This window comes from Cydia pomonella, unplaced genomic scaffold (genome assembly GCF_033807575.1).
Source record: "Cydia pomonella isolate Wapato2018A unplaced genomic scaffold, ilCydPomo1 PGA_scaffold_105, whole genome shotgun sequence".
Taxonomy (NCBI): domain Eukaryota; kingdom Metazoa; phylum Arthropoda; class Insecta; order Lepidoptera; family Tortricidae; genus Cydia; species Cydia pomonella.
Genome location: NW_026907750.1, coordinates 31625 through 50220, shown reverse-complemented (window position 1 = coordinate 50220; position 18596 = coordinate 31625). Strand labels below are relative to the sequence as shown.

General features: G+C 46.1%; 1 protein-coding gene across 2 annotated transcripts; it reads left to right on the top strand.

Moving 5' to 3' along the window:
* Positions 1-472: 472 nt before the first annotated feature.
* Positions 473-16858, top strand: LOC133533171 (uncharacterized). 2 transcript variants are annotated; one of them, XM_061872131.1, is made up of 2 exons: positions 473-1340; positions 11501-16858. In XM_061872131.1, the coding sequence occupies exons 1-2, from the start codon at positions 842-844 to the stop codon at positions 15682-15684; spliced, it is 4683 nt and encodes a 1560-aa protein (XP_061728115.1). In that variant the 5' UTR covers positions 473-841; the 3' UTR covers positions 15685-16858. The 2 variants fall into 2 exon arrangements, with proteins under 2 accessions (XP_061728115.1, XP_061728116.1); XM_061872132.1 differs by having other exon boundaries at positions 973-1102; positions 11660-16858.
* The last annotated feature ends 1738 nt before the right edge of the window (positions 16859-18596 follow it).

Sequence of the window (18596 nt, the reverse complement as noted above, 5' to 3'; positions counted from 1 at the left end):
CAAACTGGTAAAATGTGTGTCTCCTCCCTGTAACTTCTAAAATAAGAGAATGATAAAACTAAAAAAAATATATGATGTACATTACCATGCAAACTTCCACCGCAAATTGGTTTAAATGAGATCTAGTAAGTAGTTTTTTTTAATACATCATAAATGGTAGGGAACCCTTCATGGACGAGTCCGACTCGCACTTGGCCGCTTTTTTTTCAAATATCACCACGTATCGTTTTACAGCGCTCAAATATCACCATAAAACTAACATTGGAGTATGATGCCAGGTTATTTTCTGATCGAATCGGTCGATTTGATCATCCCGTCTGGGTGCCTCCATTATATGGGTGTTTACTATACTATAAAAACCGGTTAAAGTGCCAATTACATCCAAACTTTATCAGGACCCGATTTCGGGCCCGAAAAAAAATATTTTTCCGTTTCACTAAATATCAGCACATCATTTACAATATTTGAAATGTAAAAAAAATGGTTCATATGCAAAAATATCAAACATTGAACATTTTTGGCAATTAGAGACAAATTATTTTTAACATTTCAAATATTGTTAACGATGTGCTGATATTCCGTGAAACGAAAACGATTATCATGCCCGAAATCGGGACTGATTTCGGACCCGAAATCGGGAACAGGAATGTAATTGGCGCTTAAGTGCAAGTCAGACTCGCCCACGAAGGGTGGGCAGCCTGGTGACAGACAGATAGACGGACAGTGGAGTATTAGTAATAGTTTTTACGTTTACGGTACGTTTTTACCCTTTGGGTACGGAATCCTAAAAATGTGACTTAAGCAGCAAAAATGTGACTTTTAGGGAAACGAAACGTAACTTATGACTCCAGAGCCCTGGCAACACTGCCCGCTCCAGTCAGTCCCGCGCAGTCGACGCGTTCACACGCCGCCCGTGAGCCCGCCAGCTGTGCGCGCGCGTACGTCCGAACGTCGTCAGTACGAAGTATGCAACAATAGAATGCAATGCGCCGATTATTGCAGATGTGGTTCGCGGGAGCAGTCATCGAGTGTGACAGCAGGTCTGGAGCAAGTTATGTCACAGTTAGTGGCTCTGAACAGTAGACCAACGTCATCGAAACAGGTATGGGATTTACCAGGATTTTCTGGACTCACGAGTGAATGGACGACATTTCACACTGCTTATATAGAATCCACTGCTCGATATAAGTTTACTAACTGGGAGAACCTATCCCGGTTGCGACACTGTCTTAAAGGCGAAGCTAGAGACTGTGTGCTACATATGTTGGCATCATCCGCTGATCCAGAGCTAATAATAAGAGTCTTGAAGAAAAACTTTGGCAGATCGGACCTTTTGATATGTAGCCGACGTGTCCGTCCACTACAACATCGTTTAGCATGTAGATATAGAATAGCTTATTAATAATTAGAAATAGAAATAGTTTTATAACTAGAAAATAGAATACGTAAATCCATTTTCGTAGCAACGTAATAAAATAACAGTTAGTTCTCGTAAGCCGGACCCCGTAAGGTTGCACTATGTTATTGTATAACCTGAAACCGTTACGGTCGACTATTGTTCAATGTTCACTCATTAAGTTCCGTAACGTTATTGTATTATATTTGTTTATTAGGGTTCACCTCCGCAGAATTTCGGCAGAGTCAAAGAAGTATTGTCCATTTTATTGTGTATAATTAAGCGTAGTTTTAGTTGCGTGGGAAACTTTCGGTACCGTTACACCGTTATCAGGAGATAGTAATGTTACCTCAAAAGGACCAAGGATACGGTTATACGCGTCATTCCCTCGCACGCACTCGTTCGGTAAACGTCAACCTCCTGAGTATCGTTACGCTAGTAGAGCAAAATAGTGTTGCCTCTAGTCTAGTTAAGCTTTCACGAATAAAATAATCTTCGACGATCAAGATCTATCTTTAAGGAGTATTTCCCTCGATACCAAAACACGCATTACCTAAAGTGGTGACCCCGACGTGATAAGAAAAATGAGCCCAAACCCAGACAAAGGCAACGGAGTCAACATGAACAGCGAAAGCAGCAATCAAGTCGTCGATGCAGGCAACAACGCAGCTAACCCGCTCATTCAACAACAGCCTGCACCCGCACCTGCATCGGCCAGCACAGTCAGCGCACCGTTGAAGATACCTGATTTTTGGCGTGACTCGCCGCGCATCTGGTTTGCCAGCTTCGAGCACGCTACGAGGGACTTAAACAGAAGTGACAGCCAGCTAGCAAGCATGGTAATAGCTCAGTTAGACAAGCAAGATGTCCAGCAAATAACAGACATCCTATTCAACCCTCCTAAAACTGAGTACTACAAGACCGTAAAGGAGCGTCTCATTGCCGTTTACGAAGAGTCTGACAGCCGGCAAGTGAAAAAGCTCCTATCCCAAATGGAGCTCGGCGAGCAAAAGCCCAGTCAGTTGCTAAGGCGAATGCGTGAGCTGGCCAGGAATAAGTTTAATGACAACATGTTAAAAATCATATGGACGAACTCACTGCCACCATATATACGCTCGGTGCTTTGCGTAAGCGAAACCTTCAGTGAGAAGGCAACGCTCGATGAAATGGCGCGACTTGCCGACATGATGATGGAGGAATCGCCGAACGTACCACAGATTTCAGCGATATCGAGGCCAGTGTCGATTGCGTTATCGCACGATCAACATCAGCAACCGCCGCTAGCACAGAGTTACGCGGCCACCGACACTCAGTTCATTCTGAGTGAAATCAGAAAATTAAACATTAGAGTCGAGGAGCTAAGCAGATGCCCGCAAGCCAGGCGACGCCAAAGCCGTTCCCACAGTCGACGTCGTTCGGATCTCCGTTCACGAAACAACTCGAGGTCCGAGGACAGAAGCAAATCGCCATCACCATGGTGCTACTACCACCGACGTTTCGGTATGGAAGCAACAAAATGCAGACCGCCGTGTGCTTTCCGACCCGTTACTTTGCCTTCGGAAAACTAAAGAAGACGCTGGCCGCGGCGGAATCCAGCGTACTAGAACATTCACACCGCCTTTTCGTAACCGACAGGAAGACGAAAGTATCGTTCTTGGTAGATACCGGAGCAGACATCAGTGTAATACTGTGGTATTTAGGCTAGGAAACGATATTGAAACACGGAGCTCACGTTAACAGTTTAATCTATAATTACAGACAGCCTGAGGGTAGGGGTATAAATCCCAACTACCGACGACATATGCCATAATCCCTCCACCAATAGTTACCAAAAATAACAGTAAAAAAGAAAATAAAGAAAAAAGAAAATAAACTAAATCTTATAAATAGCGTTCTTATTTCTAGTGGATCGCACAAGCCGTCCACCAGAAGCAGGCTTGGGGGAGTCGGGTACCGGCCCGCTCGCGGCGCTTCCCGCGGCCGCGCTGGCCTCCTGGCCCCGTTCTGGCCGGGTCAACTGGCCCTCAGGGCGGCCATCAATGACCTCATTGTTAGATTGAGCACTGTCCTGCATTTCTGCTGAGGTCTGTGATGATGCAGGTTGCCCATCATCTGGGAGTGAACAGAACGAATCATTATCGTTGACTCCTTCGAGCTCTGAGTCACCGTCATCTTCATCTCCGTATAGGCTCAAATCCTCCACGTCAATTTCAAGCTGTGCTCCTTTGTATGCCAACAGCTGATCGATGTGTTTTTTAACTGTTACGTTCAAGTCGGGCACAAATACTTCATATATTCTTGACCCCAGTTTCTTAATAATAATCCCTTTTCTCCACTCATGTTTATTCCCATTTGAAAATATGTGTTTCACTAATACAGTATCATTCATATTAAAATTACATTTACGTAATCCACCATATTGTTTACTGTGTAAGATCTGTTTCGCACGCACATTAGTCAGCGGATTAGGCGCTGCGGATGAGGACGACACCGCGGCGGTGGCGGCAGCGGCGCTGGCGCTGGCTGCGGGCGGCGACGTGCGCAGCAGGTCGAGCCGGCAGCGCAGCATGCGACCCAGCATCAGTTGGGCGGGCGCGTAACCGGTCGTACAATGTACTGCGTTTCTGTAGTCGAATAAAAATTTGTTGAGTTTCCGTGTTATTTCTTGCTGGCTTTTATTCTGCTGCATTATTATTTTAACGGCCCGTTTTACAGTTTTTACCGTATTTTCCGCCTGCCCATTTGATGCTGGATGGTATGGCGCGATAGTAACATGTTGCATACCGTTTATCTTACAATATTCTTCAAATTGACTGGAACAAAAATTGCTAGCGTTATCGGTAACTAAAGTTCGCACCAAACCATATCTACTAAAAATTTCGCATAATTTGTCTATAATGGCGCTAGTATTTGTCACCGTTAACAAAAAACATTCCACCCATTTTGAGTGAGCGTCAACCGCAACTAAAAACTGTTTCGCTTGCCACGAAAACAAATCTAAATGCACGCGCTCCCAAGGATGGGCCGGGTAGGGCCACGGTGCTAGCGGCGCGCGGGGAGGGTCACTGCGTAGTGCGTAATGCAAGACAAATATTGCATGTACCTATTTTGTCCTCAATATCCCTATCTATATGTGGCCACCACATTCGCGCTCGGGCTTCCGCTTTAGTTTTTACGATTCCGAAATGGGAGCTATGCAATTCTGTCAGCAATTGTTCTCTGTATACCGAGGGAATTACGACCTTATGGCCTCTTAAAATGCATCCATTTTCCAATGACAGCTCTAAACGACAAGCGAAATATGGTTTTAAATCAACATATGGCATTTTAGCCGGCCAACCGTTAATTATGTAATCTTTTACCTTATTAAGAATTGCATCGTTCGCGGTTTCTTTTTGAATATCAACAACACTAAGCGGCATTAAAATCGAATCCGATATAAAATTTATGTACATGGCTTTATCATGTTCGTTTTGTGATTCTAGGTTATCCCGCTGATCAGAATTGACTGAACGCGACAAAAAATCGGCTACGTTGTGTTCTCCCTTAACATATTCTATATTAAAGTTATATGCCGATAAGAACAACGCATACCGTTGCAAACGGTTAGCCGCTAGTTCAGGTACGCCCTTTTTGCTGCCGAAGATTGACAAAAGCGGTTTGTGATCCGTGCGCAAGGTAAATGGAACCGATCGACCATATAAATAATGATGAAATTTCTTGATTGAAAAAACGAGAGCTGCGGCCTCTTTCTGAACTTGAGCATAGTTACGTTCTGCCTTAGAAAGTGATCGCGAAGCGTACGCCACTACACGCTCTGTGCCGTCGCGCTGCCGTTGTGCTAGCACGCCGGCCAACCCGCGCGGGCCCGCGTCTGCGGTGACCACGGTCGGCAGGTCGGGGTCATAGTGCGCCAGCACCCGATCGGACGCTAATTCGCACTTGATTTTGTTAAAAGCTTCCTGTTGCTCTTGGCCCCATTTCCACTTTTCACCTTTTTGTAGTAATAAGTGTAAGGGGTCAAGTATACTGGACGTATTTGGAACAAAACATCTATAAAATCCAATCATGCCCAAAAAAGACTTGAGTTCGCTCACATTCTTAGGACACTCACAATTAAGAATGGCTTTCACTTTTTTATCTGATTTATGCAACCCATTTTTATCGATACGGAACCCTAAATATTCGACGGAATCTTTAAATAGTTCGCACTTACTCTGTTTGAGTCGCAACCCCGCATCCTGTAACCTACTCAGAACTTGCTCTAAACGTTGTAAATGCGTTTCTCGGTTAGGACCCGTAATTAAAATATCATCAAGAAAAATACACGTTCCCTCTATTCCCGATAATAGTTGTTCCATTGTTCGTTGAAATATAAACGGGGCATTTGACAAACCAAAAACTAACCTATTGTAACAAAATAATCCTTTATGAGTGTTTATACACGTTAAGCGTTTTGACTCGTCCAGAACCAACTGAGAGTATGCGCGCGATAAGTCCAGTTTAGAGAATTCCACTCCCCCGTGTAGCCTCGCAAATAAATCCTCTATTCTCGGTAATGGATAATTATCTAAGTACAAAACTTTATTAAGCGTGACCGAAAAATCGCCACAAATGCGTATATTTCCATCGGGTCGCAATACGGGGACGATAGGAGTAGCTACATCGGAATGATCTATTTTCTCCAGTATACCTAACTCGACTAATCGCTGCAACTCTGCCTCCACTTTTGGTTTAAGAGCTAAGGGCACCGGACGTGGTTTAAAAAATTTCAATGTACTATCGGGTTTAATTTTTAAGGTTATTTTATATTTGTTAAATTCACCTAATTCGTCTGAAAATAATTTGGCATATTTGTTTTTAAATTGATCTCCCAAATCGAGATTTTGTAAATTATTACAGTAATTGGTACTTAGTTGCAAGTCAAACGCACATATGAAATTTCGTCCTAATAAAACGGGTTTCTTGGATTTATTTTCCGAGACGAACATTTTAATCTGTTTTGTGCGACCTTCGTAAATCACCGGCAACGTAACGCATCCTTTTGGAATAAGCTTACTTTCATTATAGCAATTAAAAACTTCTAACGACGGCTGCAACTCGTACGCGGCGAAAACATTCATGTACAATGAGTAAGGAAGAATTGAAATTGCACTACCGGTATCTATCTCACATAAAATGTTTTCGCCCGCTAAAGACACCGTCTCGAGCATAGGTTTCTCATTAGTGCATTTTATATTAAAAAGATCGAAACTACCTGTGATGGTGTCGTCGTCATCCGCAGTCAGGAAATGGTTGCTCCTGTATTTCGCCTTACCCGTACACATACGCTTCAAATGACCTTTGACCTTACATTTAGTGCACGTGAAATTTATAAAACGACACTGATCTTTCGAATGACTTTTATAACCACACACTTCACAACGAGAGTCTAGCATGACGGCAGATCGCGCCGCTCCGCTGCCGGTCCGCACGGCGTACACGGGCGCCGGCGCCGCCGCGGCGGGCGCGGGCGCGGGCCCGGCGGCGCGTAGCGCCTGGCGCGCACAGCGGACACTTTGCGCTAATTCCAGCGCCCGGTTGAACGTCAAACTCTCCAAGTTTTGCGCGAATAACTTCTCCTTCTCCTTAATATCCTCCAATCCGAGGACGAACCGATCACGAAGCATAGTGTCGAGTTCCGTTTTAAACCCACAATGCTCTGCTAAATTACGCACTCGCGTTGCCCATTCGGCTAAATCTTCCCCGATGCGCTGCTCCGCCTTATAAAACTTATAACGCTCGGCAAAAGAACTTTTCTTTGATTCGAAATGAGCGTCAAAATGCTGTATAAGCGTCTTATATTCGACATTATCGAGCTCCGTCGGAAACAACAAACTCCTTGCAACACGGTACGTGTCTTCCACCAACGCCGTCAACAGGATTGCCTTTCGTTTGGCTCCAGATTTATCCGAATCATCGGTAATATCGTTTGCCGTGCAAAACTGGCCTAAACGACTCTTAAATATCGCCCATTCCTGTGTTCGATGGTCGAAAGTGAGACTGCCACCAAACATGTTCCCGTGACTCGCCATAATTGCTTCTTATCGCTTGATTTCATTTACCTATATCCACTAAACACTAAACACACGCGTGAATTACTAAATCGTCGCCAATTTGTGGTATTTAGGCTAGGAAACGATATTGAAACACGGAGCTCACGTTAACAGTTTAATCTATAATTACAGACAGCCTGAGGGTAGGGGTATAAATCCCAACTACCGACGACATATGCCATAAATACCGAGAGCGAAAGGCGCACCTGAATCTCCTCTATCGTTTCAACTATACGCTGCCAACAACACGACTATACCTACGTATGGCGAAAAAACATACGAACTCGACCTTAACCTGCGCCGTCCGTTCAAATGGAAGTTTATTGTTGCCGCCGTGTCGAAACCAATCCTCGGAGCAGATTTTCTGAATCATCACGAGTTAATAGTCGACGTGACGAACCGAAGATTGATCGACGGAAAGACATTGCTCACTACAAACGCACAAATTTGTAAAACGAACATACCTACAGTTCGGAGCATCCGCGTAGGACAAACCTATCACGACATACTTGCTGAGTTCCCTGGAATTACAAGACTTACATCAATGAAACTCAGTCCGAAGCACACAGTCGAGCATGTCATTGAAACAATTGGTCAACCTGTTCACTGCCGAGCGAGACCAATCGCACCTCATCGCTACGAACAGGTCAAAAAAGAATTTCAAAACATGATAGAACAAGGCTTATGTCGTCCTAGTAAGAGCCAATGGTCCTCACCGTTGCACGTAGTGCCTAAGAAAAATGGAGATCTACGTGTATGTGGTGACTACCGAAGACTCAACGCCATCACGATACCCGATCGCTACCCTATACCACGCATACGCGACTTTACGTATCAACTCGCCGGGAAAACAATTTTTTCTACGATCGACCTCAATCGTGCCTACCAGCAACTTCCGATCAGCGAGCGAGATATTGAAAAATCGGCGATCATTACGCCGTTCGGATTGTTTGAATTCCCGCGTATGTGCCCAGGCTTAAGGAACTGCGGTCAAACATTTCAAAGGTTCATACACGAAGTACTCAGAGGGCTGGATTACGTTTTCCCGTTCGTCGACGACCTACTAGTAGCTTCAACCACCGAGGAGGAACACCGAGCACATTTACGCGTTATCTTACAACGTCTCGATGAATACGGAATCACAATAAACCCCGCAAAATGTGTTTTTGGTCAACCTACGGTGAAGTTTCTCGGCTACGAAGTGAACAAAGACGGTATCCAACCACCGAGAGAAAAAGTACAAGCAATCGCCGATTACCCAAAACCTAAAACAATCGAAGAATTACGACGTTTTCTCGGTATGATAAACTTTTATCGAGAAAATATCAAAGACGCCGCAATAATTCAATCTCCACTCTGCAAGTATCTACACAACGCGAAGAAAAGAGACAAGTCGCAAATCGAATGGACTGAAGAAGCTACGCAAGCCTACGAAGCGTGTAAAACGAGCATACAAAACGCCGCCCTACTCGCACACCCTCAGCACGAAGCTCGACTCGCGATATTTTGTGACGCCTCAAACACCGTGGCTGGCGCTGTTTTACAACAGTTCACTAACAAAAAATGGCAGCCACTCGGATATTTCTCGCGCAAGTTCACAGAAGCTCAAAAAAAATACAGCACGTTCGATCGAGAACTCCTGTCAATATATTTATCGTTAAAACATTTTAGAAAAATGTTTGAAGGAAGACCGCTAACAATATTCACAGACCACAAGCCGCTCACATTCGCATTTACGAAATCATCAAACGACGGCGAATCACCGCGACGCACTCGACACCTACTTTTCATAAGCGAATTCACGACCGATATTCGCTATGTAAGTGGGAAGGAAAACGCTGTAGCGGACGCACTTTCGCGCATCGACGCGATTACCTGCCCAACGCCGATCGACTTCAAAGAGTTAGCCGCAGCGCAAGAAAGGGATAGCGACATTCAATGCCTGCAGCAACAAGAAAATATATCACTGAAAAAAATCAAGATTCCCGGAACTGACTTTAACATATACTGCGAAACTACTACAGGCAACGATCGTCCGTACCTACCTGCGGATTACCGACGCACTGTATTTGACTATATGCACAACATTAGTCATCCTGGCACTCGCACCACGCGCAAGATGATTGCAAGCAAATACTTCTGGCCTTCAATGAATAAGGACATCGGAACATGGGCAAAAGCATGCATCGCATGCCAACGAACAAAGATACAGCAACATACTACAAGTACTTTATCAACGTTCCAACCTACAGCCCGTTTCGAACACGTACATTGTGACATCATCGGTCCAATGCCAACAACGTCCGACGGTTACCGTTACTGCCTAACAATCATTGACCGCGCAACTCGATGGCCCGAAGCGATCCCGCTAAAAGAAGTCGCCGCTGAAGAAGTCGCCAAAGCTGTCTACGAAGGATGGATGTCAAGATTCGGATGCCCAGCTACAATAACAACGGATCAAGGTCGACAGTTCGAAAGTCGAATATTTGCGCACCTAACACAGCTGCTTGGTATCGCAAAAACGCGCACAACGCCGTACCATCCGATATGCAACGGTGTCCTTGAACGATGGCATCGAACGATTAAGACAGCACTAAAAGCTAGACTCTTATCCGCTAAAAGTTGGATTAACGAGCTACCTACAGTGCTTCTAGGTGTCCGTGCGGCGCTCCGCGCCGACACAAACGTAAGTGCAGCGCAACTTACATACGGATGCAACATTCGTCTACCCGGGGAGTTTCTAACAAACGCAACAAGCAACAACGTCATAATGGACAGCTCCTACGTCGAACAACTGAGAGAAACCATCCGACAACTGAAACCAGTACCGAGTCAACCGCATAGCAACAAAAGATCTATCTTCATTCACCGCGATCTAACTACGTGCGATTACGTGTTTATTCGAGTCGACGCAGTTAGAAAGCCACTGCAGGCGCCATACGACGGTCCCTACAAAGTACTGAATCGAACCGACAAGGTTTTCACTATTCAGTTACCTACACGAGAGGCAAAAATTTCAATCGATCGTCTTAAGCCTGCATACACCATAACAGAAAATGCAGAGCCCAATTCGGTGCAGAGACAAGGACCTGTGATCACCTACACACCAAGTCCAGCGACGACGCTTTTATCGCCGCCGTCCACACAATCGCCGCCGACGCTGACACCGACGCCGCCGACGCTGACACCGACGCCGCCGACGCTGACACCGACGCCGCCGACGCCGATGCTGCCGACACCGACACCACCGGCCTGTGCAAGGAGAGGCCCTGCAACATCTTCTACAAATAAGAACTCAGTATTGATTCCTACGGATTCACGACAATCACGGATGACCCGCAGCGGACGCATCGTTCGTCTACCCGTACGCTTCGCTGAGGAGGGAGCCATGTAGCCGACGTGTCCGTCCACTACAACATCGTTTAGCATGTAGATATAGAATAGCTTATTAATAATTAGAAATAGAAATAGTTTTATAACTAGAAAATAGAATACGTAAATCCATTTTCGTAGCAACGTAATAAAATAACAGTTAGTTCTCGTAAGCCGGACCCCGTAAGGTTGCACTATGTTATTGTATAACCTGAAACCGTTACGGTCGACTATTGTTCAATGTTCACTCATTAAGTTCCGTAACGTTATTGTATTATATTTGTTTATTAGGGTTCACCTCCGCAGAATTTCGGCAGAGTCAAAGAAGTATTGTCCATTTTATTGTGTATAATTAAGCGTAGTTTTAGTTGCGTGGGAAACTTTCGGTACCGTTACACCGTTATCAGGAGATAGTAATGTTACCTCAAAAGGACCAAGGATACGGTTATACGCGTCATTCCCTCGCACGCACTCGTTCGGTAAACGTCAACCTCCTGAGTATCGTTACGCTAGTAGAGCAAAATAGTGTTGCCTCTAGTCTAGTTAAGCTTTCACGAATAAAATAATCTTCGACGATCAAGATCTATCTTTAAGGAGTATTTCCCTCGATACCAAAACACGCATTACCTAAAGATAGATAAAGCCCTAAACGAACTACGTAAATTGCCTAACCTAGGGCCTAGTGCAGTGGATTTGAATGATTTTGCCATTAAAGTAGTGAACATTGTGACGACACTTGCAAGTTTAGACCGACGTGCGTATGCAGGTAATCCGTTTCTTATACGTGAAATTACAGAACGCCTGTCACCCCACGTCCGATCGCGCTGGTGCCAGTATGCAGAAGAAAAGCTCGAGCAGGCTGAGAGCGAGCTCACGCTCATGGTCAACTTTCTGCTCGACATCAGCGACAAGGAATTGCAGTACAGCCATGCGCGCGGAAGCGTCAATCGTCGCAGCGCGCCAGCGCCTATGCGTGAGGACATACGCGTAGGCCGGAGAACCTCAGCGTCAAACCCTCAGCCGTCAAATGGTGGAGCGATCCGCAAGTATAACTCAAGTCGTGTGCAAACGTATACCACTGACAAATTAGAACCTTGCCTTTGCTGTGGTGGCGTGCACACTGCTACAAATTGTAAACGTGTATTAGATATGAGTGTTGCGGCTCGATGGGAATGGGCGAAAGATAATAAGATTTGTTTTAAATGTCTTAACAGGAGACACAGGCGTGGCAACTGCAAGGCGGGTGTATGCGGAGAGCGAGGATGCCAGCACCCGCATCACCCGCTGCTGCATGATGAATCTATACTCCTACGAAGGGAACTACAATCTTCACGGCGTGACGAAGCGGCCTCAGCTACGCCTGCCAGCGCGCCCATCGAGCCCGAGCGCGCACAGAGAGAGCACACGTTGACGACGGCGGAAAGAGAGGGGGCACTACCGGCTCACCACTTCGTGCTGAACACAGAGCACCAAGAGCCGTCAGACGTTTTGCTTAAGGTAATACCTATACTTTTATCTGGACCGACAGGCGAGATCAAATGCTACGCGCTCTGTGACGATGGCTCGACTATTAGTCTGTGCGAGGATTCGATAGCCGACGCCGTGGGTGCTGTGGGCGTGGAAGCGCCACTACACATCAATGGGATTGGTCCCATGTCAACAATCGAGCCCAGCCGACGCGTGACGGTACAAATACGCGGGCTGACCGGAGGACATACCCATCTCGTCAGACTTAGAACGGTAAAGAACCTAGGCATTAACTCTCAACAAGTGCCAAGAACATTAGTTAAGCAGTACGAGCACCTGAGAGGCCTGCAGGAGGCCACATATGACACCGCCACGCCTCGGGTACTCATCGGGTCAGACAACTGGCATATGATATTTCCACTTGAGGCTCGTATCGGAACAAGGAGAGAACCCGCTGCAGTTAGGATAGATCTTGGCTGGTTAATATATGGACGCGCGCCGCAGACCCCGCGACGAGCTGAACGAGTGCTGCATCTCTCACAAGCAAGCGAACGAGATGGTGCGTTTGCTGTGACTGCAGACGTAGAAGAGATGTTCTTGAGAATCCAGATCCGTGAAGAGGACAGAAACTCGCAGATGTTCCTGTGGCGAGCGGCGCGTAGAAGCGGCGTCCCTGACGTGTACCGGATGAGGTCAATGGTGTTTGGAATCGCGAGCTCCCCATTCCTTGCACATTCGGTAAGAAATTATAATGCTTATGCTTATGAGAACCGCTACCCGAGGGCCCTTGAAGACATAGTTAGAAACCACTATATGGACGACTACGTTTCAAGCTATGAAAACGAAGCAGACGCTATCGCGTACGCCGAAGAGGTATCCGCTTGCCATGCGCACGCTGGATTTCATCTCCGCGGGTGGTCTAGTAACTCGCCACTTCTCATAGAACGGATTCCAGAGGAACTACGAGCCGACACACCCGCACCGATTGGCGATAAGGAACAAAAGGTATTGGGTCTAACCTGGGATGCGAGGACAGACCATCTCGGCTTCAACACTACCATGATCCGAGTCCCAAGCGAAGTTAAGGAACGTAAAAGGGCTCCAACGAAAAGAGAGACTCTCAGCGCAGTAATGAGTATATATGATCCGTTAGGAATAATCTCTTATTTCTCAATTACAGTAAAGATCCAGCTTCAGCGACTCTGGAGCCTGGGTTTGGATTGGAACGCTCCGCTGCCACCAGACGAGTGTGAGGAGTTCCAGACATGGCTGCGAGCGCTAGAACACGTCGGTAGACTGCGCATTCCCCGCCACTACGGACCTATGGAAATGGTGAGACGAACCCTCCATATTTTCGTTGATGCCTCCTCACAAGCATATGCAGCGGTCGCTTATTGGCGTATCGAAAGACGAGGGGAGGTCTACGTCAGCCTGATCGTGGCAAAGGCTAAAGTGGGACCAACGCGCTCTATTTCGATTCCACGAGCGAAGCTACAGTCGGCCTTGATCGGAGCTCGACTGAAGAAAACTATCCTAGAGCAACACAGGTACGAGGTAGCGGAAGTCGTAATATGGTCCGACAGCCGAACAACACTCCATTGGGTACGGGAAAATGCACGCCGTTACAGCGCCTATGTCTCGCACCGCCTGGGCGAGATCGCTGAGCTCACGGAACCAGAACAGTGGCGATGGGTGCCGACACGCCAGAACGTCGCAGACGACGCCACCCGAGCGGACAGCACACGTGAGTTTGACATAACACACAGATGGTTCCAAGGACCCGCTTTCCTACGGCTACCGACAACAGAATGGCCACAAGAACCATTGAACCAGCCAGAACCAGAGCTACAAGTACTGGAGGTCAAGCAGTGCTTTGTGAGTCGCGAGGTTGCCTCGCCACCGTTGCCTGATGTGAGCCGATTTTCAAGCTACGACCGTCTACTGGGTACCACTGCAAGAATGTTGCAATTTATAGACATTATAAAATCCAAAGCTACGATGAATTTACAAACCAAACATATTCTGGCCGCTGAACGTTTATTATTGCAGAGAGCGCAGAAGGAGGACTTCGCTGACGAGCTACGGAGCCTCCGCCGCGGCGAGCCTCTAACCAAAGGCAGCGCGCTCTTCGAACTGGACCCCGAGCTCGCAGCTGACAACGTGCTCCGCATGCGGGGGCGCATCGACGCCGCACCCGTGCCTATCAACAAGAGTCCGGCCATTCTACATGGACGCAACCGGTTGGCCAGACTTATTATATTTAGAATGCATAGAAGAGCGGCGCACGCTAATAATGAACGCGTTGTAAACGATGTTAGACAAGAATATTGGATATTGCGCCTAAGACCGACTGTGCGTGCAATCGCAAGCACTTGTCAACTCTGCCGCATTAGAAAAGCGACTCCACGCGCCCCGCCTATGGGAGATTTGCCGCTGTCGCGCATAGAGCCATTTTGTAGACCCTTTACAAACACTGGTGTAGATCTATTCGGTCATATTACAGTTACCATCGGGAGGAGACACGAGAAGCGCTGGGTGGCGCTCTACACCTGCCTGACGACCCGGGCGGTGCATCTGGAGCTGGTGCATTCCCTCAGCACTGACTCCGCCATCATGTCACTTCGTCGCATGGCCGCGCGACGGGGCTGGCCCCGCACTATGTGGAGCGACAACGGAACCAATTTCCGTGGCGCTACGGCTGAGCTACGGGCTGCCTATGAAGAATGGCTGCCCGCACTGCAGCAGTACGGCCTGCAGTATCGCTTGGACTGGCGATTCATTCCCCCCGGAGCCCCGAACCAAGGCGGCGCCTGGGAGCGGATGGTCCGCTCTGTGAAGACTGCTCTCATGGCGACGCTACACTCGCGAGCGCCCAAGGAAGAGGTGCTTGCGACTCTACTGGCCGAGGCCGAGGCGTGCGTTAACGCTCGGCCTCTCACACATGTCTCGGTCGATCCACGCGATCCCGAGGCACTGACACCGAACCATTTCCTGCTCAACGGCCCCACGGGGACTCCTCTCACTGGCCCCTGTGGCGAGGTCAACCGACGAGCCTGGAAAGTCAGCCAGGCACTCGCCGACTCCTTTTGGCGTCGCTGGGTGCGCGAGATCTTACCTACCCTCGCCCCGCGACGATCTTCAGCGACGGGCGAGCGACCACTGGCGGGCGGCGACCTAGTCATCGTCGTCGACCCCTCATTACCACGCAACGTATGGCCACGAGGCGTGGTTGAACGAGTTTACCCGGGCCCAGACGGTGGCATTCGCAGCGCGGAGGTGCGGACCAAGGGCGGCACCTTCAAAAGACCCACGACCAGGCTGGCTGTCTTGCCGGTCGATCCAGAGTCGACGTAGCAAGTCGACGAGGGGAGTGTGGGCGACAGCCGACACGCAATCGAATGTATGTTATTATTCCGTAGATAACCCTAAGTTATAAATTCCTTACTTAAGTTGTAATAGCAAAAATAAAGATCTTTATCAACGTAGGTAGCCTAAGACCTAGGTAGACTATGTATTATGTCTAAGTTGTAATGTAAATTAAGACCTAAACTGAACCGTTAATTCAGAATAAGCCCTAGAACCTTTCTTGATCCCAGTCATGAAATAATGAGCCCGATTATGCCTATACTTTATATTACGTGGTTAGAGCGAGAGAATGTGAGCTAAACAGGTAATACATAGGAATGGTAAATTTCCCCAAAATAATTGGGGAAAATCTTTGGTACTCATACCTACTTCAAGCCTGAACCTGCGGGTAAAAGTACGTATGGGTATCATTGTGGAAAAAGGTAACGGTTATGATCTAGGTAAAATCTAGACTTTCACCTCTCTCCTTGAACCGTAGGATGAGATAATATGCATAACACGTGCCGAACTGACAGATTTGGCTCATTAAATCTGGACTTTGTAGCTAAACCGTAATCATGCGCTCGTTTAAACTATTGCAAGCTTATAGAACTTAATTAGACTCGTCTAAAAACATATAGTTATATAACCCCACGATTTAGCTCGAAGTAGGAAGCCTAGATAATTACCAAATGGAAAGACAAAATGTAGGAAAATACGTCTAAACTTGTGCATTTTTACGCAGCAACGTGGACCAATCACAGACGCTAAACCGCTCGCGTTAGTTAATGTGACAAAGTTATAACAATTCCGTTCGAGCGGCATTACCATCATGAGAGCCGCTAATCCTTGCCTGTGATTGGCCCAAATTTATGCCGCTAAAACATACAAATATGGGTGGACTGGAAAAAGCCAGTCAGTCAGCTGCCCACACCGTCCCCAAAATGACGGCCAACAGACCACCCCACCAGTCGGTGGGGAAGCGACCCGCGACAGCCGCCGCAGCCATTGTGCGGTAGCGGCCCCTCATACCCCCCTGACGGGGGGTATCGACAGATCACTCATGCAAGCCAGTCAGTCGCCATTCCGGACCCGAAATAAGTGAACGTAAACCTAAGTGCTTAAGTTGATCGTAAAACTATAACTTGTGAGAACCTATTAATAAGATCCATTTGTAAAATCAGACCCTTTTTTATTTTTGAGCTATCGTAGATGTTCCTGTAGGCGACCGTCACCTACAACCAGCATTTAAAAATAATGAATTATATTCAATAAACAGATTCATTAATAAAAAATAAGAAGATAAATACAGTGTTTATTAGTTTGCAAGAAGAATTTGAAGTACCTATGGCTTACAAATTTCGTGGCATGAGAATTGTACTTATAAGAGTATAGGTACTTAGACCTACCTATACTCTAGCTTCCTACCTAGGAATGATAAATATTATAATATCGTTAACTTTAATACAAATAATAGTGTTTTTTATTTCATTGTTATTAATAGTTTATAAAGGCTGAGTACTGGGTACACAAAGGCTGCTTACTGGATTTTAGAGGCTGACTACTGGAGAAAAGTGCCATTTTTTGTTTAATCTTAATTATAGATATTATAAAGAGGATTGTTATTTTTTGACATACTTTATTTCAAAACTATAATAAACACTTGATCTAACCATGTCATGCGTTTATTTATCCGACTAATCCTGTAGAAACGTCGAGAGTACAAACTTTAAAAATGCGTTATAAGGCTGACTACTGGTGCCTTTACCCTATCATTGATTTTTCCTATCTACTACTCGTTGTGGAGCCATCATCAGCAGTAAGCAGTAGTATCATAAACATGTTAAAATGTTTACAAGCCCTCGCATTAAAAATGATAGAAATACAACACAAATTAATATTGACCTAACTGATAAAGTATTAAGGTTGATATTCAAATGAACATCGAATCAAAACATCACCAAAGACGATGAAGATAAAACCTCTTTAAGAACGTTGATTATGAAGAAAAAAATGTCACAATTGGGTGAGATACGATTATTCCAAAGTAACCAGACTCGGATGACATTCAGTTTGACACTTGTCATGTAAAAAGTTAATCGAGCAAACTACTGACGATACGTTTTACGTTAATATGCGAGTGTATTGCGCGACGTGACACTTGACAATTCTGAAAGTTAGCTCACTACTTTCATAGTTAAATTCTTTTCGCATGTTGGCAGACCTGGGTGGTAATCATCAAATTACGAAGTACAGTCCATGTGCGATCTTCCGGCGTATAAAGATCGCTACTTTATTTGTTCAAGCTATAGGTACCTACCAGAAAACATAAGAAAACAACTTAAAATTTGTATTTAATTACTCAAGCATTTTGATTTGAGCTAGTTCGGCAGATCAGCTCGAACAGCGCATACATATATGCAGTTCTGTTTGTGATTTGTAACTATTAATAGTAACTTGGCAAAGGCGGATCTCGCCTGGGCTGGGTAATTATGTATCTATTTGCTCTGATATTTTTTCTAATCTCATACTGTGGGGACTTTCAGTTTGAGACTTAGAGCAACACCGGCTTTCGGCACGTCAGAAGGAAGGAGCCTAAGCGATATCTTACAGAACAAATAATTCTGCCATTTTTTGCGGGGGGAAACGTGCACACTGTACACAGTCGCACTTCTCACTCACTAAATACAAAATCCAATCTGTAATGACGACACAAATACATAGAAAATGACACACGTCAAAGACAAATCTTGCACACCTCAATCTCTTTTTGTGTACGGACGAGTCACAACATGCACCGCCATAGGCACAGTTGTGCCTATGCTTTGGCAGAGGGGAAATAGTATGAAAGCCATCTCCCTTCCCTGTGTTGCTCGAAGGTTTGAGATGGTATTAAACTCTGCGTTGTGGTAGACAATACT